General features: G+C 42.2%; 1 protein-coding gene across 1 annotated transcript; it reads right to left on the bottom strand.

Annotated features, from left to right (window-relative positions):
* Nucleotides 1-591: 591 nt before the first annotated feature.
* PRDX4 (peroxiredoxin 4) lies at nucleotides 592-8,483 on the bottom strand. The gene is made up of 7 exons (XM_066571653.1): nucleotides 8,225-8,483; nucleotides 6,383-6,500; nucleotides 5,273-5,389; nucleotides 4,614-4,736; nucleotides 3,861-3,991; nucleotides 2,269-2,303; nucleotides 592-715 (listed from the first exon to the last, which is right to left on the bottom strand). Exons 1-7 carry the CDS (start codon nucleotides 8,445-8,447, stop codon nucleotides 665-667), a joined length of 798 nt encoding a protein of 265 aa, XP_066427750.1. The 5' UTR covers nucleotides 8,448-8,483; the 3' UTR covers nucleotides 592-664.
* Between the last annotated feature and the right edge of the window lie 18,554 nt (nucleotides 8,484-27,037).

Raw genomic sequence — 27,037 nt, 5'->3', positions numbered from 1 at the left:
ACAGTATAGGGACAGGGCCAAAACTCAGAAAATGTGAAACAGAATTGATCTTATCAGCAAATACACTACAAAATTTAAGCATAGAAAAATTTACTGGTTCAGCCCTTGAATCACGTGAACTGGTAGAGGTGTGGTTTTTTCAGTGCAGATGTACTGATTTATATAGTGTAGGGTATGTTCTTAGAAGTTGAAGAATGTTTTCAAGCTTTACACAGACTGGACATTTAATTCAGCAACTGTAACTTATTCCCGGCTTTTAAGTTAGCTGCTATTGCCACTGGACTACAGACAAATGTACCATAACCAAGTGGCTCTTTTCTAGCTGTAGTTTATAGAATGTGACCAAACACACAAGATTTTTGCAGAAATTAAGAAATCTATTAATAGCAAAAGTCATGAATCTATGCCCAAGATGCTAAATGGATTTGGGAAGACTGAGCATTTAAATACCACTTAAAGAGAAAGCATGCATTTCATAAGAATATTCTCTGATAACTAATGAGGTACCTGTGCCTCACATAGGTTAGATTTCTATTTAAACAATGAGCCCTTTAATGTTTTACTGTTACATATTAATCAAACTCACAAAAGTACCAAAATTAATGAAATTTTATTGGCAAAAATCAAGTTGAATGTAACCTATTGAATTCAACAGAAGTGAGCCTCAGTTTAGTTTATCAAAATACTTCAGTTTTCCAGCTGGATCTGGAATTATCTGTGCAAGAAAGAAAATGAAAATGTTAGTCAAAAACCAAAGCCACAAAAACAATACAAACTATAAAGCCAGAAAAGCACAGTATTTCACAGTAAGATGTTACTGCCAACTCACTTGCAACACTGAAGAGTAATTTATCAGTTGATTTGGTACTAGATTACTATTAATCTCTAAAAGTACCTAACAGCAGTAGCAGAGAGATTCAACCAATTGAGGCATGAGAGAGTGCAGCCTACCAAAGGAAGAATTTTGACAGCTTGCCCCAAAAGCAAGATATTTTGGTAAATTAATATGTGTAATCTAGAGGCTCAGAATTTACTTACAGTTCTTCCCTTGGCCACCACACTCTCATGGCTTCCTCTGGTTTGATCTAATTAAATCAAACACATTTAGAAGGCATGACTACATCTTTGAGAAAGGCTTTTTCAACCACTCTGCTATTGTTTGCATCTTTTGCACAGAGGAGGTGGAGAATGCTTCAGTACTGCTTTACATTACTAAATTGGCAGTGTTGGAGCTGTTAGCATCAGCATTGTCAGACTGTTTGTTAGAAAAGATATCCATGTCATGTTATCTAGGTGATCCTAGTTATGGAGGGCAGAACTTTTCAGTGCCAAAATACAAATGGTGGGCCAGCCCACCCCCTTTCATTTTACAGTCTTAATATCCAGCTTCCCCCATTACGACACTCCTCTGCTAGCTTGAAAAAACTGACTCCCAGCCTCAAGTCATCCTAGGAAACTTTCCCATCCAGCAAAGAAACATGGTTTAACATCAAGTTATCAAGTACAGTGCTCATTAACTCTGCTTAGCAGCTGCTGGGACCTGGTTTTTGTTGAGCCAGCTCTTTAACAACAGTGCTCTGTCATCACCAGATGGTTCAGAAGGAAGCCACATGCTCAAGTAAGTGACAGTGATCTCATCTGAGTGAGGCAGCTCAGACCTCTGATGAAAGTTTCATTATTCTGCTGAGGCTTGCTCTGGGCCAGGGAACACAAACAAGTTCAGTGAGTGTTTATGTGAACTCTGGCTTCTCTGCCTCCAGTCACATGGAGCCCAGGAGTAGCAAAGAAGGGAGGGGAATTGCACAGGAAAGCTCTGCTCCCTGCTGGAGTGCTGACAGTGGCACTGGCTCTGGCACATACCACAGCAGCCTGGGAACTTCTGTCTTTTTTTAGGTAGTGCTCAGGATGTGCAGTAAGAACCACCAAGAATTTATATGGACAAATAACCAAGAAGATACAACAATCTCAAGAGTTTTGAACTTTCCCTCACAAGGTGTTAACAGGAAAAAGTTCTTGATCCCAAACTCACTGCTGGTCAAGTGAATTTTGTTTCCATACCAGGAGTTTGAAACAACTGGGAGATGTCTAATGTGAGGGAAACAATCCCCTAATGAAATCAGTAGTAATCCAAATGGTCTAAGTTTAATAATGTGACATTACTCATACTTTCTCACTGGAAGTTGCTGAGATTTTGGATTTGGCTCTAGTAGAAATGGTAACTGAGTGCTTGTTAGTACTACATGCATGTTAATATAAACAGTGACTTACTGTTTCACTGCCAGGTTTCCAACCAGCAGGGCAAACTGAAAAAAAAAAAAAGGACAAAGTTAGCTCAAGTATTTTTACATACACAGACTTTTGTGTGCTTAATATTCTCTTTCTGACCTTAAAGTAAAACACCATCAAGTGTCACATGTCAGTATCTCAAACTATTAAATGTGCAGTTTTCTTTACACATAGGATGGTGACCTAGCAGTTTACACCTGACACCACCCACCACTTCAGTCACCTGAAAGCTGCAGATCTCTGCATGGATGCCTATGCTTTAGTTTAATTCTTGTGTCCCTCTACACAAAGTACTGGCAAAGCAGTATCTGAGATGAACACCTATTCTAGTAAAACAGAAGTTTTGCAATAAAATTCAGGTGACTGCATAGAGACCTACCTTTCTTTCTTTAAAACCAAAACTAGGAGCATTTTTTAGCAAAGAGATCAGTTCAAAGATTTCACAAGACACTAATTTTATTTGTAACCTTGCTTAGGAGCAAAGGGATTGGCAGCATGTGCTTACCACAGTGTGGCTGGGAGCCCTGGGAACACCTGAACAGCTGCACATTCTGGAGTAAAGCTCTCATCTATTCAGAACTCTCCCTCTGAGGCTACAGCCCAAGCAGTTATATCATATTACACTGCTTTAAGACAGGCTGGCAGACAAAATGCCCCACATGCTAGTAGGAATTGTGGAGAACTTTTGTTCCGTGCAAAGAAACCAATGAGGTGTCTACAGAAACTTTCCTCAACATTCATGTAAAAGCTGGAAAAAAAGTAATCAAATCAACATTCTGTAAGCTGGCTTTGCACTAAATGTGGGGAAATTTCCTTAGTCAGATGTGCATAGCCTAAGTATCAACATCTATCTTTTGAAGTCTGTACAGCACAGTAGAATAATGATTTGTACCTTCATATAAAGGTACTTTCAAATGCTTGGAGACATTGAATTGAACTGGAAGTTAAGTTGCTAAATGTGTATTCTTCAAATCTTCAAATAAGTTATTTAATGAAATGTCAAAAAGTTCACCCCATGCTTGAACAGGAGGAATAAGAATTCTTGATACAAAGTAATGATATGAAGACAGTAAAATTTGTTTGTTGGGGAAAGATGATCACACAGCACTTATACAGAAAACACAAGTAATGGTGCTATAATTTCTACAGTATCACTATGTATATTGACATGAAACACTCATTGTCACAGGTCCTCAGTGAATGGCCCAGGACAAGGATGGTCTGCATCTCCATTATTTTAGTATGCAAAAATGTACTGAAATATTGGGCCTCATTCTTCACAGCCTCATATTTTGTACAAATTTATGCTTGTGACATATGGTACATCATGCCAAAATTCAGACTAGAGGAATGCTTTATGCTCACATTTTCATGAATGTCAATCAAAATGTAAATGACTATTCTAGAAACAACCTAAGGACCTGGGACCACAGAATCAAGCAGGGCAATCAAAGCACTTCAGTCACTGTATGAGGCCAGTCCTTAATGCTACTGAGCATCTTTTCTCCAAAAAGCTAATACAGCTTCCAGGCTAGGTAAACCAATTTTCAATATGGCAAAAGTTAAAAGAGCACCTTCTCCATGTTTGTCTGTGTACTGGAATGCTTGCACTAAACGAAGTGTTTCATCCACTGATCTCCCAACAGGAAGGTCATTCATTGTGATCTGTCGAAGGATTCTCTTATTGTCAATAATGAAAAGGCCTCTGTGGGTAAAAAAATTGGGTGTTAGGAAACAGAATTAATAATAGTGGTGTTTTCATGCATTATTTTATGTCTGCTGGATGGGAGGAATTTGATCTTTGCAAACACCACGTAATACTCACCACCAGTAACCTACTATTCTTTACCTGGGTATCAGAGGACTTGAGCTGAGCTCCAGTTAAAACAAAAAACATATACTTCTTTGCAGAACTAACACAGAACTAAGCTCTGACAGGCCCTGCCAGGGCATGCTGCAGATGCTATGGCATTACAGGGATCCCCAAAGAAACTATTCAGTTTTAGGCAGATGTATCTCTTCAGGTAACCTTAGTCTTGACTCCACCTGGACTTGAGAGGTCCCTGAGCAGCTGCAGTTCTGGGGAATCCTGCACATTTGCCCTGCCCTAGGTATCTACTGATGCCTGCTGTTACACAGGATATTAACCTTGATCCCTCTTCTGACTCATTATGACTACATTTTTTGTGTTCTTCAATATTTGCTACTCTCCGTGAATCCCCAAGTAAAAGCTGCTCTAAAAGAAAAGTTTCAAATGCTTCTTTAAATATAAAGCAGGAAGTATTACCCCAGCAAAAACCCAACAAAACTGCAACCCAGTGAAATACCTAAGTGTATGTCCTTGATCTTCCAGATACACTCCATAATCCTTTGAAATCTGGTGTGTCAGATCAGAAAGAAGGGGAATCTTCATTGGTCCAAGTCCTCCTTGTTTACGAGGAGTATTAATCCTTTGAAGGAAAGGAAATATAGATGTATTTCTCATACAGATTTATATTCCCTACACAAGTCAGAAATCACAAACTACATCAGTACGGACAGAAGGATTTAGTGCAAGTGACATTTTTTCTGTTCTGCACACAAAGGAAATGAATTTGTGGCTTGAACAAAATGTTCAGTAGATCTTTTGCAGTTAATGATGACCTTTTTCTTATCAGTTGCATTTGCTTTATGCCAACGTGCTCGTGACCTGGGACAAGTGAAGCATTTACTGACAGTTTCCTTAATACTTTCTTTTTGTATTAGTAGTATTTTTTGGACTGAGACATAACATATTGCAATACACATTAAAGAAACTTAAAAAATAAAGGTACTTTCACACACTAGGGTAAAAACTTACTTTAAACATTTGTGTCAATAGCATTGCACTTTCACACATGATGATTTATCTCCACAGGCTAAAAATCTGGGGAGTGCTGTTCTTTCACTATGTTGGAACTATGAATAATAATTCCAACATAGTGAAAGACAAGGGAAAGATACATACCAGGCTAAGTGAGTGAACTTTGAGTCCACAGAACATGCTACCACTTCAGTATTTATTGCTCTGAATTCTTCAATTCGGTCACTGAAGGCAATTATCTCAGTTGGACAGACAAACGTACTAGAAGATTGAAGAAAAGATGAAGTCAGAATTTCATGAGAAAGCCAGTAAATTCTCTGCCTAACTTAAAATGGTGTATTTATCATAAATTATTTCAGCTTTTGCTTATTTCTATTGCTCTTTCAAGTCTTTAACCAAAATGCTGCCTGACAAATCCTCCACCCTCAGACTCCAGCTTTGTTACAAATGGATTATTTCTGAAGACTACAAATCTATGGTTATTTTACTATCTGGATTCAGAGCTGTTACTTTTACTTTTACTTTTACAGAGCTGTTACTGTTACTTTCTTTTAGACTTTACAAATGTGGCTGAATTTAAGCACTGTAAGCCAATTTTTTCAGAGGATCATACTATAATTTGTTGTTACTGTGCAAATCTGCAACTTTTAACTAATTTGTCTTCAACTTTTTTCTATTACAGAAGAACTAAAGTAGTAAAGCTAATGATGATATAATATTAAAAGTAGTTATGCATCTCTGTCCTCTTATCTTCATTTTGTGGAAAAGAATGGGATTGTCCTTTAAAAAGCAGAGATGTTTTCACTCAGTCAGTGAAGTTACTGCATTCTAAATAAAGGAGGTTAATGCCAAGTGCTCTTAGGATGTTATGGGATAAGCTTAAAGGGAAAATGCCCTCTTGAATATATTATATATTATATCCTCTAGAAAGGATGCTCTCTTCTATTTGCAGCACTGGTTTACAGCATGAAACAGAACATAGAGTCTGCCTAACTGGGTAACTACAAAGTTTTTTGTTTTGTGTGGAGACACAAATTAGTGGACACAGTTACTAGGACAAAGACTGTGTTGCAATTTTACCAATGCAAGATGAGAAAACAAATGCAAAGAATATATCTTCTTCCGTCACTCCTTTCTTCTCTCCTAAATTCTTACCAAACAAAAAATACAAGACCTCAAAAAAAGAGAAGAATTAATAAATTATGAATCTAGTGTAGCTGCACTCAGTGGTATGCCTACAGTGCTCTTACTTACAAGTCAAGAGGATAGAAGAAGAAGACAAGATATTTTCCTTCGTAATCTGTTAGCTTCAGCTCTTTAAACTCTCCATTAATGACTGCTGTTCCCTCCCAGTAAGGTGCTGGCTTGGAGACTGAAACACAAAGAATGTTGAATTAGAAGTCAGAATATAACACCTGTGTTCAAACCAAGCTGCCCAAGGACAGCTGTTCTTCCTTTTGCTTGAAAAACAACCTGCAGCACAGTTCCAAGATGAAACTGCTTTCTAAACAGGGGGGCACAGAATGATGAAGAAATGAAGGCTTTAGTACACACACAAAGTAAATAATCTGACCAACTTGTGCTCACACATGAGCGCTGCTGATCACTGATAATCAAGGCCACACAAACCTTATCTGGGCTGACTGAACAAACCCTGTGTGCACTGCCAGCTCAGGGCACCTGCTAGACTGAAGGGGAAAGCTCTTTAATACTGCAGGTACTCTCATTGTTCTGTTAAAAATAGCTGTTGGGAACCACAAGCACAAAATAGTTCAAACTCACTTTGCTACTTTTTAACAATGGAAACCTGTCTGGAATTCTGGTCCACAAAAAATACATGCCACAGTATAGTTAAAGACAGATACCTAAAAATGCAGCATATGTTTATTAAATTACAACTCCTAAGCAAATTTTAACTTGAAGATAGCTGTGTTTTGGAAAAAATATCCAGTTGAAAATCATGAAATATATTTACTATTCCTATCAGAAGGGATTAACCTTGAATTTAAAATATTAAAAATTAATCTGCCAGGTTCTATTTTCATACCACTGTGAATTCTGACACAAAGGATAGGGTATGCTGGATTACAGGGTGGTCTGAATACACTTGCCATGTCAAGGACATTGACATACATCTCCAGCAAATTAGGCAAAAGCTTATGAGAAAAATATATGGAATCTTAAATATTATCTGGACGGTGCCTGAATTGCTTGGCTCTCCTTTCTTAGGCTGACCCACAGCTGCAGAATATAGTTAGCAAGGATGTATAACAACGACCTTCAGATTAGGAGGGAGAAGGAAAAGATATTAAATGAAATACTGTATATCTTGAACCCTTTCTAAACTAGGGTAGCTGTTTTTGCAGTTATAAACATCTGTCTGTAATAACTTACATTGCAAAGGGAGAACAACCCAAACAGTATCGGTTACAAATATCTTGGCTGCTTTTCCTTTTTTTTTTTTTGGTAGCATCTGCTTGCAAACGTTTAAAACAGAACATATGCCCTGGTTCAGTAATGGAAAAGGATTTCAAATTGAAGATAATATCTGTGTGATGTCTCTGTACTCTATGTCCGGCAGGACGGGACTTTGAGCAGTGTCCCTGAACATCTCCCAGCGATGCCATTTACGGTGTTTGTCCCCAGGTCTGTCACGTAAAGCACTGAAAACCACAGAGCACAGGCACAAAGGCAGCGCCGAAGGCAGCGCGTTACGAGGGGCGCCCGTTCATTGTTTCACATCGCAGTGTGAGCACAGAACATTCCTGTGGACCCCTCGAAGCGCTCCCCTGAACTCGTTCGCCATTTCTGGAACCGCGGACCTCTCCGGACGCCCGTGAGACGGCGACGCTGACCACGATGGGGATGCAGCTCCCCCTCCTCCCCTCTCCCCTGCCGGCCGAGGCCGCCCGGAGGCCGCAGGCACAGCGGGCTGGGGACGGGAAGGGCCCGGGAGCCCCCGCGCTCCGCCTGACGTGGCGCTGCCGCCGCCGCCGCCCCGCTCCGCAGCCCCGAGCGCACTGCGGGCACATCCCCGCCCTGGCCCCGGCCCCGGCCCCGGCGCTCCCCGCAGCTCCGGCCGCGCCCGGCACCTACTCTTGGCCTGGCTGAGGTGCAGCGAGTGGTCGGAGACGGGCAGCCGGGCCGCCTCCCCGGGGTACACCTGCCCGCCCGCGTAGTAATGGCACTGCTCGTCCCCGCGCTGCCGCGCCGGCCGCGGCTCCTCCGCCTCCGCCTCCGCCTCGCCTCCCAGCGCCGCCGCCAGCAGGAGCAGCAGCAGCGCGGGGCACCGGGCCCCGGCCCCGCCGCCCGCCTCCATGGCCCGCCGAGCCACTGCACGTCCCCGCGGCGCGGCGAGGGGCGGCGGCGGCGGGGAGGAGCTTGGCCCGCACATGGCCACACTCCCGCCGCATGGCCGGGCCGGGCCGGGGCTCAGGGAGGGGCCCCGAGGGGCTGGGGCTGTGGCAGCCCGGAGCTCTGCACAGCCACCCGGGGCACAGCACGGCCACCCCGGATCCCGCACAGGACCCCCATCTCGCCACGGGAACCCCATCCCGGCACAGCCGCCCCATCCCGGCACAGGACCCCCATCTCGCCACGGGAACCCCATCCCGGCACGGGAACCCCATCCCGGCACAGCCGCCCCATCCCGGCACAGCCGCCCCGGGCCCTGCCCCGGCCGTGGGGCGGGCGCTGAGCGCGGGCAGTGCCGGCGGGGCTGCGGGCTCATCCTTCCGCCTCGGGGGAAACGGGGAACGATGTTCGTGTGTAGAGAAACGGGAAAAGAACGCGTGTGTGTGCAGAGAGAGCGCGCACGTATCCGAGTGATTGCAGAAGGAAAATGATTGTGAGAGGCTCCCCATCTGCTATCATCGCTTATCTGTGGCAGCGTGGCTTCTGTGGGGGCACGGCACCACTCGCGGTCATAGCCAGCTGTGCCAAATGCAGATTGTGCATTCTGGCCTCATGAATACAGGAAATGCAGAAACGGGTACTGCCTCAGACCCAAAACCTTGAATTGTTGCCAGCTCGGCAGCAACTCGTGAATGGGCACCATGTAGTGCACGTGGTGACTGTGTAAGAGTGTGGCTAGGCAGAAATGAAATAATAAGTGCTTTAATTCACAGAAAGGACCTTTAAAGATAATCTATTCTAATGCCCCTCCAATGGCAGGGTCATTTTCAGCTAGATCAGGCTGCTCACAGCCCTGTCCAGCCTGATCTTGAATGTTTCCAGGGTTGGGGCGTCCACCTCTGGTCACCCTGTGCCAGTGTTTTGTACTCAAAACCATTACTCCTTTTCCTATCACAGTAGGCCTTGCTAAAAAGTCTGACCCCGTCTTTCTTATAAGCCCCCTTCAGGTAGTGGAAGGCTGCTCTAAGGTCTCCCTGGAGCCTTCTCCAGGCTGAACAACCTCAATGTTTGCAGAAGAGATTCTCCAGCACTGTGATCATCTCTGTGACCCAGATGCCTTGGTTCAAGTTTGCCTAGTGAGAGGTCATTTTTCCCAGTGCTGAGTGAATTGTGGTTCATCTCACAAAACAATTACATATGTCACAGATAAGCATAGCTAGAATGTAATTCCACAGTGCATTTAATAACAAGATTTTGAAGACAGTAAGTAAGCTTTGACAAACAGTTGGTAAGGCTTTGCAGCACCATTTCTGGTTGAGCTAGGCATACCCATTGGACAGGTCAAGTCATCTGTCAAGTGTATCCATTAAATTGTACCCAGGGTCCTTAAAAATAAGAGTGTGGAAGAGCTGGAGCTGTCCCTTATTGAAAGTGTTGACCTTTTGTACTTTGAGCAGTGTGGGTGCCATCCATCCTCTGGGACAACTCAGGTGGTCCAACAACAGCTCTCCAGACTGACAATGTCAGGAATGTCTGCATTGCAGCCTGTCTCTGCAGAGGATCTGTGATAAATGCTTCAGGATGCTGTGGTACCTGTGCCAGAATGGACAGTACAATTTCTCTTTTTTTTTTCCCCTCAAATGTTACAGAACAGACATGTAAAGAACAGAGGCAAAAGAAAATGCTGAGAGCCATTTTCAAAGAATACAGGCTCTGTAAAAGAAGAAAAGAATTAGCAAGGCACCTGTGATTATATGTTGTGTCTTGAAAATATCCTAATATTTTTCTGGTTTCCTGTAACAGATTTCACTCTTCAGAAAGATACTTCACAGAATTAAATTCACAGGAGTGGGAGAAACAAGATCTTGTGGGCATGCTTGGACTTCTTAACCTATGATGTTAGCGTTCCTTTCTCCCAAAGCTTGGACCTCTCTCCAGAAAGGTCTCCTTTTCTTTCCCATCTCTTCTGGTATTTGCCTTTAAGTTCCAGTCTAGGTTCTACAAATTCTAGTCATGCCACTCATATCCTTACTTAATCCATATTGCCACAGTAATAATCTTCCTTGCCCACCTGAAGGAAGGGATTGAAGATTACTGAGGGTCAGAAGTGTAACGCTCTGGGACAGCCCCCTCATGAATACAGAAGCAAAACACCTGCATATTTTCCAGGCTTGATCAGCATGTATGGAATTATAAAAAAATTGTATTAAATGTCTGCCTAAAGGGGAAATGGACTTGATGGCACATGAGATCCCTTTGTCCTGTTTCTTTCACAGGGAGTTGGTGGTGGCCATTCTTTGTTTATACCTCCCCAAGTGTTGAAAGCGGGATAAAACCTGTTATTTTCAGTGCTACTGTTTGAGTTTGACACCCTCCCCTATCAAGGTCATGTCATTAAAAAGAGGATGAAGAAAACCTGTTTGCTCATGTTAAGCACTCTGGCTGTGGTGGAAAAAAGCACTTAAACAATCTGTGTATTCCCACTGATCTCAGAATCACACGAGCTTTGCATTTAAGCTCACTAAAATGTGTTGATGGACTACTGTCTTACATAGTCTAACTCTAGTAGCACTGAATTTAATATCAAGAGTTCACAGAGAAAGTTATTTTGGTTGGCCCTACTCTTTTCTTTGTGCTGGTGTTTTGAGCTGTAGGAAATAGCAGTGATTTGAAAGGTAGACATACAGTAAGGTTGTTAAAAAAAAGAGCAGTTGCAAGGTATGCACTTTGCATAATGTTAACATCCTTCAGTTGAAAGATATTCCCATTTATCTGTAAATGAGAGAGAAAAGCAGTAAAATCAATGCAGTAAAAATAGAAAAAAAACAGGCCTATGATGAGTTGAGAAAATGCTGAAGGACAAAAATGGGTTTTATCTGCAGAATATAATGTTAGTTTAATAGCACTAATTTGAGTTTCATATGTGATTAAGTGTATATAGGCATGGAATGGAGTTCAAAAGAGCAATAAGAAAGACTTTCTGGCTGATGCTGTACTCTCAAGACTTCTGCAAGTGATTAAAAAATGAAAAAAATTCATAAATGGAATCCATGATGAAATCCAAATATATATCACTCTTCAAAGTCTGAATGGAGAAGATGGGCAGCATTCTTTCTTTTCCCAGTGATTAAATTCTTGACTGAATGCTGATTGTTATATTTGAATTGGTGATATTAAGTGATGCTGGTAAAATGTGATAAGAGAAACACTGCTACCTTCACCCTGTCACACAGCTCTGCTGAAGCTGGGAAGGCTCAGCATGTGTAAAGGGAAATCTCCTCAATCCTTCCTTTCCCCCACTGCACTCAGGCACTGTTCCTCCTGTCATGCCCTATCCAGGCCCATGAGGAAGGTTCAGTTTTGGCCAAGGGCTCGACAGTGGCAGGATGTCATTGCCACAGTGGCACTGAAGTTATGTAAGGCAGTGATTTAAGGTACTGAAACAGTTTAGAAGTGGTTATGGAGGTTCTGTGTGGTAATAAAATACCTCACTGCAGTTTAAATGACCAAACATAAAAATATCTTGGAAAAATTAGTGTAATATATTGTAGCAAGATACCCATCACCATTTCCTGGGACAGATGGAGCAGATGTTCAATATTGTGCTGGTGAAACTAGCAGTTGGTTTTATCTTCTCATGGTTTACAGGGACATTTTAACAAATATATTGCATTGCTCATCATGCATGACAAAAAAATCTATAGCATAGGAAACTTTGCTGGAGAAAGGAGGGTAGAAAACATCTGTTTTGTGAGAAGGATTGGAACAGAGTGACCATAATTAAAATGAACAATTAGAGAAGACTTCTTCTCTTTGGCTCTTGCTAAGGCCAGACTGGTGGGGTCAGCTGTGTGTGCTGGCTGCAAAGGGGCCTTGAAGAAAAAGTGTATCAAGCTGAGAAGTGTTGGGTGATGCCATTTGCTTTAACAGGAGCTGCATCCTGACTTCTGACTGCTGCTTGTGTTGTCAGCTACTGGAAGCAGGATGAGTGAGTAAACATAAACATAGACTTAGTAAAATCTGCCACTTTATACTATAGAAGCATCAACGATGTGTTTATTCCTGCAGCCTACCTTTGGGGAATGCATTAGTGTTTAGAGATGAATTTGTTTTTCCTCTGCAAACACACCTGCCATAGAAAAGTTCTGCTTCATTTCTTTCTCCTCCAGCAGCTCTGCTTCCTGTGTCATTGGTGTCAAAACCCTGCAGGGCTGTGGGATAGGAGCAGGGCAGAGCAGGTGCCTGATGTGTCTGAGCCTGGCAACAAAGGGTGGTTGGTGCTGCTAGTCCCTGGGAGAGGGGGGAGTATGGTTCCTAAAGCACCTCTGTTCCAAGGTTCCTTCTGCCTCTGTAAGTGCTGACAGAATCTGCAAGTTTGTGAATAAAAACAAACATTGTGAAACCACCTTCTTGAGTTGACAAATCATGTAGTCCTTGCAGGACCTCGTCAGTTTTCCTTTGGCTGTCACCTGGGGGTGGGTTACAAGTGTGTTTATGCTCTCATTTCTTCTTCCTTTATTAAGTCTGTGTTCAAAGAAATGCCCAAAACATCTCTGTGCACTAGCACAATTTTTGGCCAGCTGTACTGATGAGGACAGAGAAATTCAGTGCTGACAGCACCTGTCAGACATCTGCTGTTCTCTGTAAGTCAGTGAGCTGTGAAGGACACTTGAGGAATTGCTCTGGAAAGCCAGTGCTGGATGTCTGGAGCTGCTGCTGTGCCCTGAGGCCATGACAGCCAGGAGCTTGCTAGCCAGGAGCACCTTGCTGGCTTTGTCTGGTGGTGCTGAGCAAGACAGACCTTCACCTCAAGGGCAGTGATCTCCACCAGTGACATTCCTGCCCTCGGGGTCCCAGCCTTGGTTCTGCCTTCTCACATCTGAACTGATCCTAGAGCACTCTGGCCAAGCCTTGAGCTCAGTCAGCCTTCGGGAAAAGGTGGAAAATTTGTCCCCTCTCTGCTCAGACAAAGCAAAGCTGTGTCTTGTCCTCACAGGTGTCTGAACCACAGCCTCATGGATGGAGAGAAGCCCTGTGGCAACCTGCTTTCCTATTTTCTTAAACCAGAATGGGGACAGATGTTGCTGATGTTTATTGGCTCAAGCTTATGGGTGTGCTACATGCCTTGCATTTGGGCACTGAGGAAAAAGTGAATATTTAGCTATTGTCAAAAAATTGACCCAACTGTCTGAAGCATGGGTGATCCCTTGGTCTGTGTAGGAGAGAGGGCTGCATTCCCAGCATGGTGGGATAACATGGTCATAAAGAACTCCCAACTCTTGTTATGCTGGCCTGCCTATGCCTCTTCATTTTTATCTTGCAAAGCTTTTTCTATTATCTATTTTCTTGCAGTGTTCCATACCTAAATTTGCTATTCTCTTCTATTCGTACTTATAAAAGAGAAAAATGGCTTGCAATTGTGGGAACTCAGCACATCGTTCCCGATGTCCAGAGATGCCAGGAGAACCCTTGGGGGTCTCGGAAATCCTGGAATGTTGCCAAGAGTGCTTGGTGGCTTGATTTTGATCCACCCACAGAAGTGACAGCAGTTTGAGGACATGAGAATCACTTTAGAGTGAAGGGTGTAACAGGGACACATTTAGAGGGTGAAAATATAGATTTTAAGGTTTTTGGTACAGGGGGGTTATGGAGACAAGATGGAGGGATCAGGGCGTGTCTCGTCCTTCTTCTTTCTTCTTCTTGTCTTCCATCTCCTGTGGTGATGTTGGCACTTGGGGATTGGTTTATGGTGGAGGTGCACTTGCTAACATGGGTGAAAAGTACTGGAAAATAAAGGTAAATATTATGTATGTAGATTTTATATAAAAAGACACGACCGCCCCGTGGGTGGTCAGAGTGCCCTTGGCTGCCTTGCAGGTCAGACCTCTGTTGGGCAGACAGAAAATTTTGTAGATAAGAAACAATAAACAATCTGAAGACCGAAAAGGTGAAGAGTTCAGACTCGTCCTTTGAAACGCGTGCCACCCAAGAACCACACTACTCGTGTCGGGGCAGAGACAGACAGCCGGACCCGACATGCAATGAGAAATATTTATGCACCCTGATGTTTCAGTTGCTTTTACATTGTTCACTAGATGGCAGTACAATGCTTGTTACACCGATGGAAGGAACTGAAGTCATCTATTCTCCAAGAGTCTGAAATTCCCTAAAATCAGGGATCTGGTATTTTCTTCTCTAAGATACAAGGTCCACAGGTGTAGGAAATGCAAATTGAAATCTATATTCAGTCCTCACAAACAACCCCAGTTTCTGTGAACTTTTTACAACTTACATAATTTTTAAGTAAAAAGTTATATTTTTTTTCAGTAAAAAGCTTATATAATTTTTCAGTAAAAAGTTTATCAAATAAACTCTGAGAGTGAAGATGCTGGTGATGCTTCTGAAATCTCTTAAATAGGAAGAAAAAAAAAAAACCATAAAAGTTCTGGTGTAAGAGGTAAAGATGTGTAAGAGAAAATGAGTTTTAACCTGCTCACTATGGAGTACTGAAATCAATACTTGATTTTTGTTTCTGCTTCCTTTTTTGCTAGCTATGCACAGTTTCTGGGAGATTAGGAAGCAGTCCAGGAAATGATCATCTCTACTTTAATTGAAGTGGAGTGCACAGGCCCTGGTTCTTCTCTGCTCTTTCAGAAATCTCTCTACTCCATTTAGAATTCTGTAAATAAATGAAGGCTTTACCTTTTTTATGGTAACGTCCTCACCTATCCCAGTTCAATTTTGCAAATATTTCAGAGGTTCAACTATTTCAGCTTGTCTGCTTGGTCTAATGCAAGGACCTAAAGATTTCCTTACGAAGAAAAACGCCTTAGTAATTGGAAGTGAAATCGACCCAATATTTGTGTTCCTTGGACCATAGGTATATGACTTAAGTCTCCTTCAGAAAATCCAATAGTGTAATTTAGCATATAAGCTGTGTAGTAAACTGTAAATTACTTTGCATTAATACTAAAATAACTCCTGTTAGAGTCAAAGCTCTTTCTCTGCTTTGATTTGCCAACTTTCCAAGTAGCCTTGGGAAGCCATGCCTCTGTGCAAGAATAAATATTTGATCAATCACAACTAAACTTGAAATGTAGTGCTGTTGTTTTCCCATGATTAAAGGAAAAAAAGGCCGTGGTACATAGATATGAGTTTTATTTGTTATTGCATGTTTACTTATTTTCAAGAAAGGCATCATTCTTAGAAGTTTGGAGAAGTTTGCAAATTTACAAATTCTTAAGTGCAAGCATAGGGATTTCAAGATGTTATAGGTACTAGAGGTAGTACACTTGAAATATATTACCTGTGTGCAGAGCATTTATATGTTTATACCCTACAATCATATTCACCATTACAGAATCAAAATATGGACAAAAATGTTTAGAAAACAGTGATACTTGCTACAGTTGGGTGAAGCTGATTTTCTTTTTTCTGCTGCTCTTGAAGCCTAAAATATAGCACAGTGTGCAACTTGCACACTTAAATCATAAGACAAGAATGAGAACCAGTATACTCTGACTGTTTTCCTCAGAATGGAATTTAAAGTGATGAAATGGGGAATGGGTGTAATCTGAAAATAAAATAACGCTTCTGCATGAGCACAGTTAATGCTCCCTGTGCCACTCCAGGCATGACCCAAAGCCTGTCCCTGGACACAGGGATGGGTTTATCTGAACCACTCTACAACTGCAGCTGTCTTGTCAAAATTTGTGTCATCTCTGTCATTCATTGTGTGGGAGGTGCTGCCGAATAATTCCCCCTATTTTAAAAAAGACTTTAAAACTTTCTAAGATTTTGAAGTGGTAAATGTTGCTGAGATATATAAAATGATGTGTTGACCTTCTGCACAAATAGCTGTTGCAAGGGATTATTCCTCAAGCCTACGCTTTGAAATAGTTGCTGTGAGCAACTATTGAGTGAACTGAAGTTGCCAGTTAAGAAAGCTGATAACACAGAATAGTTCATGGAGCAGAGTTCCTCTCTTGGACCTGGGTGTTGATTTCTGAGATAAGTTTTCTGCCAGATGGTATTTTTACTGGAAATGAAACAAGCAGCATTAAAAGAAAAAACCGACCAAAGAAGTCAGATTCTGTATCTCCTGATCATCCTGTAGGAAAGCACTCTTCAAGGTCGTTTGCAACATTTGCTGCCATTTCTCAGAGGCCTGACATGATGCTTTTTGTCCTAGTGAGTCTGCAGCCACATTACCAACAGACTGGAGCCTCCTAGTGTTTAGCGAGAAATAATTCATTTAAAAATGCCTCATTAAAAATACCTGACATGATCTCTTTGTTAATTTAATTTTTGTTACCCATTTGTTCAGTTTTCTCACTAGAAGCCATCTAGAAACTGTTGTGGCAAGTTGGCATTGCTACTGGAAGGCTTGGCTGGGCCATGAGCCCTGTGCTCTGCTCGTCCCCAGGCAGCAGCAGCACACCTTGAGAGTCACCTGCTTGCTGTGCCTGCTGCCTGGAGGTACTTGAGTAGGTCACAGAGCATCCACTGTTTATATTTACCCAATTGTTTGTTAAGGGTCAGTGCTTCATTATAATCCCACTGAAGCCACTTTGTGCTTTGGTGCATTCCCGTTCCCATCTCATCTCTCCTGATAAAGGCAGGAGAGCTGCTGCAGGGCTGTTATTGTGGAGGGAGGGACAGACTGTCACCAGAATGTCCTGCCTCTCAGAGGGGTTTTGTGGAGAGCTTTTTGGATAATTGGTTAGATGAGAAAGGCCATTTCGATGTGATACCGATGGATAAGGATAGGGGAAACAAGCTGGGAATTATGTAACCAGTGTCCAATCACTGACAAAGGTCATAGTGACCTTCGCTGAAACGGGAAGATGGGGGAGAAAATCGCTTGCCAGAAAATGTAGATACCCTAGGTAGAGAAGCTAGAAGAATGCAAACATAGAAACAAAATAATCATTAGAAGATAGAAGTTGGTGTGGTTGATCTAAGTGTGCTTTAACCAATAATGAGCTCAGCTTTTGCAATATGTATAAGCTTCATTAACACCAATATAAATATGTGTGAGTTTTCAATAAACTTGGGGATTTGTCATCCACGCATATTGTGTGAGGCATTTCTTCCGCCGTTCACGACAGGGTTTCTTTGAAAAATTGCAAATAAAGAGCAGGCAGAAGGCTCCAGATGACAGAATGTATAGGCTGGTCAGTAAATGTACTAAATCCTTCTGCACCCACTCAAAGAAAACATAAGTCTGTCTTTCTGGAGCTACAGGGGCTGTCTGTTTTTCAGAAGCTGTAAAGGTTTTGCTTTTTGCCTGAACATTTGTGGTGTGCTGTCGGGTTCGGCTGTCTGTCTCTGCCCCGACACGGGTAGGGTGGTTCTTGGGTGGCACGCGTTTTAAAGGACGAGTCTGGACTCTTCAGCTTTTCGGTCTTCAGATTGTTTATTATTTCTTATCTACAAAATTTTCTGTCTGCCCAACAGAGATCTGATCTGCAAGCAGTCACAGGCACTCTCTGACCACCCACGGGGCAGTCATGTCTTTTTATACTAAAATCTACATACATGATATTTACCTTTATTTCCCAATGCTTTTCACCCATGTTGGCAAGTGCACCTTCACCATAAACCAATCCCCAAATGCCAACATCACCACAGGAGATGGAGGACAAGAAGAAGGAAGAAGAAGGACAAGACACGCCCTGATCCCTCCATCTTGTCTCCATAACCCCCCTGTACCCAAAAACCTTAAAATCTATATTTCACCTTCTAAATGTGTCCCTTTTACACCTTTTACTCTAAAGTGATTCTCTTGTCCTCAAACTCTCGTTATTTCTGTGGATGGATCAAAATCAAGCCACCAGACACTCTTGGCAACATTCCAGGATTTTCGAGACCCCCAAGGGTTCTCCTGGCATCTCTGAACATCAGGAATGATGTGCTGAGATCCCACAGTGTGCAGCCTGCTGTTGGTGGCAGCAGTGCTTCCACAATGGAAGAGCATGAGCTCTGCTGGGCAGCAGTGATTCTCCCCAGCACACCAGCCAAAATGTTCCCTCTTTCCTCACTCCCCACAGTGAGCCAGGTAACAGCCCCAAGGCTGGAAGGAAGAAATGGTGAGTCCTATGCCTTGAGCTTTTGTGCAGTGTTGCTAAACCCAGATCCTGAGAGGCTGGAAGATGGAAAGCAATAGCAGTAAGAGGCTTGGAGGTCTTGGGCCTGTCTGGTTCCTGGTGTGCATGTAGGATTCACATGTCTGGGTTTCCATGGAAGCCTTGTTTTAAATGAAAGATGAGCTTCCCTGTACTTGTGAGACATTTGAAGAACAGATTTTGGGGAAACAAGCAAATACTGTGATGTTCCTGAACAACTGTGCCCAGCCTTTGGGTGGCTGAAAGCAGAACGAGCCATGGGTCAGGTTTGGTTGTGGTTCTTACATGAGGTTTGTGTAAGGGCAGAGTGTGTGGGGTCTGAACAGCTGCCCTGCTGTTCCTGCAGGCTTCTCCTGGCTGAGGGAGAGGCCAGCAGCTCCTTCCAGCCTGCCCTCCCCAGCAGAAAACTGCTGTTGAGAGAGGCAGCAGGGTCAGGGCTGTTTCCAGAGCCTGGTTAGTTACAGGCGTCACCAGGAGGAGTCTGGCATTACCCTGCTCCCACTCAGCCCAGAGGACACTGCTGCCCTGGTTGAATATCCCAAAACTGCTGGACCAGGCTTGGATTTTGAAGAACATCATCTCTGAAAGGTTGACTCAGGCGCCTGAGGAAATTAGTGTGGAATAAAGACTTGGGAAAACTGAACTGAATCTGAGCATCAGCAATGCATCAAGAGACACAAATATTGCTAAAATATATGAAATGAAAGTTAGTGGAAAAAATTAAATGTTTAGTGAAGCATGCAGAGCTGGAAGCATTGTTATGGTTGTTAGGTTTTTATTAGTTGGAAACTGTTCATTCAAGCTCGGTTTCTGTGCAGTGAATGTCCCAATGTGGTTGGGTTTGGGACCTATAGTTTCTGAATTTTCCTTCCTTTATGAGTTCTAAGTCCTGAAATATTCATTGTGCATGTGTCCTTCTGGCTTCTGGGGTGCTGTGAAGGGAGATATTTTGTACACAAATTTTGCAGTAAATTATACCATTTACTGCCTAGTGGTGCTTACTGTAGCCCCAGGGACTTAAGTGGTCCAGCTCAAAAGACATTTCATGTGAAAGGAAACATTTGAGGGTGTTTCACAGCAGGAAAATAGTGCCACTTTAGTTGTTTCACCTTTCAATATAAAAAAGACTGAGAAACTCAGGGCCTGTGTTTTTACAATTCTCCATGAGCTCACACGGCCTCTGTATGTACATGTATGCACACAGACACCTAAGTGTGTCAGCAAAAAAACCTCAAATTAAGTATTTTTCTTCCACTGAAAAGCTTCACCTCCTCAGTTGAGCATACTCCATTACTATTAACATACTTCATAATATCTGTTTTCAGGGACAGGAACATTTTTAATCCCTGGCCTTGCTTCACGTGAGCAAATACAGATCTACCTGTTAACTAGAGCATTGGTACCTGGAATTAAAAAGGCATATTTTGGGCATCACTCTGTGTGTCTGTTTTCCAATTCCTTATTTGGAAGTCTTTATCTTTGCTATCTTATCTGATGCCTTCTGGAAACAATTTTCCCTTAACACCACTTCATAAATTTCAGCATACACTAGACTGAAGGTTCTGGGCCATTTCTCACATTTTGTAATGAATTTTCTGATTGAATTCTTTTACAGATAGCACCTCATACATGCAAAACAGTGCCTAAGATCTTGGTGGATTTTTTACTGATTTTATGTATACATCTCTAAGAACTTGTGATATACTCTGAAAAGCTAAGTTGCAACTGAAATGTGCATGCTTATATTTTCCAAGGCATTAAATGAAAAATATGAAAAGGGGTAAGAATAGGATAAGAATAAGCCTATTAACATAAAACCAGGTAAAATTAGAAACCAAGTGTGTTTGCGTAGTTAAATTTTATTTGGAATAGCCACAACAATTTGAAATAGCTACCAGATATGTTGTCAAATAGCTGAATGCTATTAGGGAAACTCTGTCACTTGCATTAATTTAATTAATGCCTCAGGCTTTACATGAGTAGCCATAACACTAAGGTGATTAATCTCTGATTGTAAAAGGAAGCACCAGTATAGTTCTGTGGCTTCAAAATTTTCCTCACTGGGCAACCCACATGAATTTTAATTCAGAGTTTGGTTAAACCTTCTTAAAAGATAGCTCTGTCATGTCATGTTCTTCAGGGGTGGCTGAACGTGGGGGAGAAAGGCAGGGGCCTCTCCCTGTGGGAGCAGATCCCAGCCCCTTCCAGAAAGTCCTGAGTTCACAAGGAGGGTGCAGCCTGGCTGCAGGAGAGGTCTGGCTGCTGAGGGAAGGGTTGTTCTGTGGGGATGTTCTGGGCACTAAAGGTGTGGAATTAATTCACAGAACTGAGCAGCTGCAGGGAAAAGCAGGAGTTTGAGTGGAGACGGAGTCACAGTGAGAGGGCTTCTGCTGCTGTGAAGCAGCACCAGTGGCTGTGTTGAAGGCACTAAAGGGGAATCCCTGGAGAAGAAGCAGTGCTTGGCATCCTTCAGAAGGGCAGGCAGGGCCTTGTTTGCATGGTTAGGGCTGGAGGGACTTTTGGTCATTGCAACCACTGCACGCTCAGACTCAGCCAAATTTCAGCAGCAGAACATGAACTCCTGCACCTCTGCCCCACACATCTACTGCACCACAGAAAGGGAAAATAGCAATTTGTCACCTCTGTTTAAAAAGGACTTTGGAAACATGTCAATGTGGCTTTTGTCAAGAGAAATCGTGTCTGAGAGAAATCCACTGCTCTTTGTCTGAAGCACTGACATGAGTGTGGATTAGGGTGATTTGGTTGGTACAGCGTGCTCAGATTTTCCTAAAGCTTTTGATAAGCTCCTCAGTCAGAAGATCCTAAAGAAGCAAAACAGTAGCAAGATGAAAGGAAAGTTCCCTGCTGGAAATGATGTGAGGAGTAGGAATAAACAGTCAGGTATTTCAGTGGGAGATAACAAGTGGAATCCCACAGGGACTTGCACTGAGTTCTGTGATGTCTGGCATATTCATAAGTGGTCTGGAAAATGTCCTAAATAGTGCTGGATGCTTCTTTGATGGAGTTATTCAGGGTAGGAGAAATAAAAATCTGCTTTTAAAAATGTGGTGAGTGGCATTGCAGTAAAATGGCAGCCTGCATTTGGTGCCAGTAACCACAAGATAACGCACATGGGAAAAAATAAACCTGACTGTACAGTGCTGAAATGGGCTTTAAACTACCTATTGTGACTCAGGGAGCAGAGCTCAAATTAGCTGTCAGTAATTCTAAGAAATGTTGGCTGAGGGCAGAGCAAGGCTCAAAAGCAAATGGATTGTCAGAAATTGCTAGGGAAGACACAGCAAACAAAATAATTATTTTGCTGTCTATTCACCTCTTGATTACTGTGAGCTGTTCTGGTCTCCACGTCTAAGAAAAGGCATGCCAGTGTTCAAAGGGGACAGAGAAACCTGACAAGTGCTTTCACAAAGAAAGAACAGCTTCTGAATTGAGATTGATTAGATAGACTCCTTAGCTGGGGAAAGGGAAGGTGGAAAGGCATGCGATAGCGGCATTTAAAATCATGAGTGGCACGGAGAAAATAAGTAGCAAATGATTGTTTGCGTTTCTCCCAGAACAAGAACAAGGGACATCAGGTGGAATTACTGGGGTAGTGGCTTAAGCAAACAACAGCAAATCTGGTCCTTGTGGTGTGTGATTAAACTGGACCCAGTCTTACAGTATCTGCTGGGTGTCAGGAGGTTAGATGGGCTCAAAACCAATGAGGCAAATCAACAGGAAAAGAAAATCAGGGACCAATAGGCAAGGAGATGAAATTTGTGCTTGAGGAGCTCCTGTGTGGCAGGCTCTGCATGTGGGGAGGAAAGAGTGGAGAAAATGACTGCATGGTTACCCCTTTAAAATTGTTTGCCTTGGTACCTGCTGCTGGTTTCTGTTAGAGGTGGAATACTTGACTGAGTGGACCTTTGATCTGATCCAGTATAATTCTTCTGCATAATGTTTCTGTTTCATGTTTTTTATGTTTTACACACAAAATAGCTCAGACACCTACAGGATCCCAAGGTTTGATCCCTGCTTAAATAATTTAGACCCAGCCTGGATGTCCACTCAGAGTCTTGAAAAGAGAACGTGTTTGGAAGGTCTCATGGATCCAGCCACCTGAGAAGGTGAGAGCCCTGGGGACTACAGTAATGAACCAGAGGCACCTGTACCTCTGGGTATGGAATTTAGTTCCTTGTGGGATAAGTAAGTAAAATGAATATCAGTTCTGCATTGGGTTTTCCTTCATCCTGTAATTCAATGATTTCCAGTTGTCTGAAGAGTACTTTTGCATTGTACAGTTTATTGTTCTGCTTTCTGAGCTTGTGCATAACATGATATGCAGGAGAAGCCAACATATTGTCATTGGTTACAGAATGCCCCTTTAAAGCAGTGACAAAATTACTTTGTAGCTAGAAGTGTGACCATGAGAACTGCATTTTGATACCAGAAGAATGTCGAACTAGAGTTAAATTGAATGTCTGTTTCTTCAAGGAGGGTAAATTTAATCAGCTGCTCAAAATCAAATTAAGGGGGAAATCAGTTTGGAAAAACACAAGAATTACAATATAGCTAATGACCTGAGGTAATACTGGCAAGAAATTTGCTTTCACATTATAAAATGAAAAATTGTTTCTCTAAGAGGGAACTGCTTGTAGCTGGTGATTGCCTGCGGTGGTTCAGAGCCCGGTGTTTCCTTGCGAGAACAATTAAACTGTGCCGCCCTTCCACCATTCACTTCCCCTCCATTATGGCAGTAATACCAACAGTTATTATACTGTGATCAAGCCTGTCAGGGTTTCTATCATTGTATTCTTTTCTAACTTGGATGTTAAGCTGGAAATGTTTTCCCAGCCCAGCCTGAAACAGCCTCTTGCAGCTGGTGGTCTATGAGGGATCCTGAAGTGTCACATCTCTTTCAGGAACACGGCTCTCCTACAGCATCAGTCCTTACAGGAACCATTTCTACAGCTGGGAATAGAAAGTGAATCCTGCATCTTGCTGCAGAAAGGGATTTGGATTTTAATGTACAGGTTATTTTGATTAACATGGGTGAGTAGAGGGGCTTTATTCATTAAAGTGTGGTTGAAAGGGGGGATGTCTTCCCCTGCTGATTTATTTCCAATATAAAGGGAAGACACTGAAAGAGCTGTGGCTCAAAGGTACTGCTGCTGTTCTGGTCCCTGAAGGTGATCCCTTCTGGCATAAATTTGTCTCTCTTATTGACAGAGAATTTGGAGATGGTGGCCAGAAGCTGCAGCCATGACTCAGTAAGAAGAGGAAAAGTGCTGCTCTGATATTACCTAGAATTGCATTTAACTTGAACCAGCACACTGCCTTGCTCTTCTGTGACCTTTACCCATCAGGAGTTATTAGCTAATTGAATTCAGAAGGTAACTCCCTAACTGTTTTCAAACTAAATTAACTTGCTTCAAGGGACCAAGTTGTGTTTGTATTTCCACAGAGATAATGAGTTTAGGCTTCAACTGAAACCTTGCCAGATAATGAGGGAAAAATAAATCAATGACCTCACTCTTATCTGGTCTTAACAGGCAGGCTTTCCTTTGCTAAAAGTGACCCTGAAATGGTCTGGATTGATTCACACAAATATGAACCCTGCATCCTGCTAAGCAGAGCTGTCCTGGGGAACACTTTGCTCCACGAGGAGATTTAATCTGAGCATCAGCAAAGCTGCAAGGATTTGAATCACAGCTTTTCTTTGAGTCAAAATGAATGCTTCTGAGAAATTCAAATGAGCAGTAAGGTGAAGAGCTAAGAAAGAATTTAGCTTCAATGCTAATTAGAAGAAAAAACCCACATTCTCACACTTGTGCCTGGGACTGAACAGTCTTCATAGGCATATACTTCTCTGATTCTCCATAGACATGGGCTTCTCTGATTATTTAATTAGCTGGTATTATTAAATAAGAAATGCTTTACAGATGTTAAAGGGAGATTGTTGCCTGCTGAGAACTGGTGTAGCTGTATTGGTGGAGATCCTTCCTTTGGTGCCTTGATTAATGCAAGAAGTACACAGCTCAGAAATGTTCCTCTCCAAAAGTACCTCCTTACTCTCTATATGGACCTCTCAAATGAAGGCTTAAATCTTCAGGTAATAAATGTGATTAATAATAGTTTTAGAGAATATATGAGGCAATCTGTTCAAATATGCAGAGGTAAGAGGCAGGAGATTTTAATTACTTGTGAAAAATCCGTAAAACCTACTCTTAAAGTCCAAAAGAGAAAATTGAAATTTTATGGTAGCAATAGTAGCAGTACTAGAAAAGACCATTCTGATCTAATAAGAGCTGTGATGTTTTAGGGACAGATGGTTGCTTTTATCCAATTTATTGATACAGGTTGTATAGTGCACCAATTCTTCTATTGTTGAACATCAAGGAAAAAGTGCCCTGAGGCAAAACCCCTTGGAGGTGTGCAAAACCTGACTGGACACAGCCCTGAGAAACTGTCTTTTTTTGACTCTGCTCTGAGTACAGGTCAGGACTGGAGGATCTGCCTTCCAAACTCAACCAATCTATGACTTTGTGAACCTAGAATACATTTTTAATGAGTGGCAGCTGGTGCAACTGGTGCAGAGAGCAGAGCCCAGGTGCCCTGCAGGGGAACAAGGCTCCTGAAAGGGTTTCTCTCTTATGAATCAAACTGGGCTCCTTGTGTTGCTTTGCTTTTGTCCTTTTGCAAAACCAAAGTCCCATGCAACTTTCAGACAACTTACCTCCTGGGCAGTGTCTGTGATTCCAGATTTATCAAGCTGCAAACTGTGAGAAGTTGGGCTTTTGGACATAAGAGAGTTGCACTCAGGGCAGTCTTCATTTGTGACTGGCTTGGGTGTGCTTACTTCAGTGCTGCATCCAAAAGGATAAATGAACTTCCTAGGGAGGTGGTTTGATCTGGGAATAAAGTTAATTCATTCTAAAAGCATCATCAGATAAAGCAAAATGAAGAGAACACTCTCATAAAATAAATCATATATGGAAATAAAATGTCAGAAGCTGAAATCATTCTATGTAATGCATTTTATTTTTCAAGTATTTGCAGTGGTAATGTTTCTTTTAAATGGTCACATTTGGAAAATCTTTTGATTAAAGAAATTAAATGAAAATATCCTCTGCCTTATTTAAAATATTTCAATCTTTTCATATGTTTTTTCTCTGATTATTAAGAATAAAAGAATATAAAATAAAAAAGTAGACGTTTGAGAAGCTGCTTTAGGTCATTGTCTTCAAGTAATTGCCATAGCTCCTTAGTGGCAACTTGAAGATTATTATATAGTCAGAGTAGGAATGTAGGGATGAGAATTAAGCCTTGAACTTTAGGAAAATTGTAGGATATTTTCTGCCAAGAAAAGTGAAGGCCTGAGTCCTTGCACTTGGTGGAGATCCAGAGACCACACAGAATGTTGCATGCTAAAATACCTATACAAAAAGCACCCCCATGTTAACAGTGAAGAAGTTGGCTGCTATTTGACTGTAAATATGATTAAATTGATAATTTTATCAAAGAGTCAAAACTGATTTGTTCAGCTGGATACATCTTCACATGGAAGCAGAATATTCAGCTAATACATGAACCACAGCTTTGATTATAAAGTTTTCACCCTAGTTTTGAGTTGTTTTGTGGTAACCAAACCTTCTTTTCCATTGTTGTCAGCTGTGCAGGGCAGTCCACTTGACAACCAGGGCTCCATCAATTTTGTCAATGGTCACCTACAATCAGCAATTACAAATGGCAATTCCCCAGTCTTAGGGCAGTTAAAGATACATGACAGCTTCATGTTATTTCTGGAGTGTTTCCTTCCTGCATGAAGCTTATGTGGGCTCACAGATGTGCACACTTAGACTCCAAACACAAATACATCTGGTCCCCTTTTCAGGTCCTGAAACTAAAATAGATTGGATTATCCCCAGTGGTAAGACTGAGTGTCAAAACATATGAAGAAGGAGAGTTTGTGTTTATTTTGATCTTTTTGTTTGGGTCCTCTGCAGACCTCAAGCTTTCCCAAAACTTGGGATTTTCATAACCACTTGCTTTCTGTCCCTTGCGTGCAATCTGGTTTCTAAAGAGGTGGGAGTTTGTTCACCAGCCTTTCCCCCACAGGCAGCATTAATGAGCTCTTTCTCTTCCACCCACATGTTATTTTCAGGAAATGTGTAGGAACTTAATGACTGTAAGACTTCTGGCTTGTTTTATTAGATCTAAATTGTCCAATGGGTTCACAAAAGGTTAGGGAAGAGACACAACAAAAGACAAACAGTCCTGGATGCAGACACAAAGAGCTTTGCTTCCTTAAGAAATGTTAGCATTTTAACTTTCACTCAGAGCTGACTAGAGGAACATCTGGAAGGAAACAGTGCTTTTCTGCTCAGATGGTTCTTCAGCCCTGGGGCTTTCAGGACAGGGGAGTGCC

The sequence above is a fragment of the Molothrus aeneus genome, chromosome 2 (assembly GCF_037042795.1).
Source record: "Molothrus aeneus isolate 106 chromosome 2, BPBGC_Maene_1.0, whole genome shotgun sequence".
NCBI lineage: Eukaryota > Metazoa > Chordata > Aves > Passeriformes > Icteridae > Molothrus > Molothrus aeneus.
This window is presented reverse-complemented; position numbering and strand designations above follow the sequence as displayed.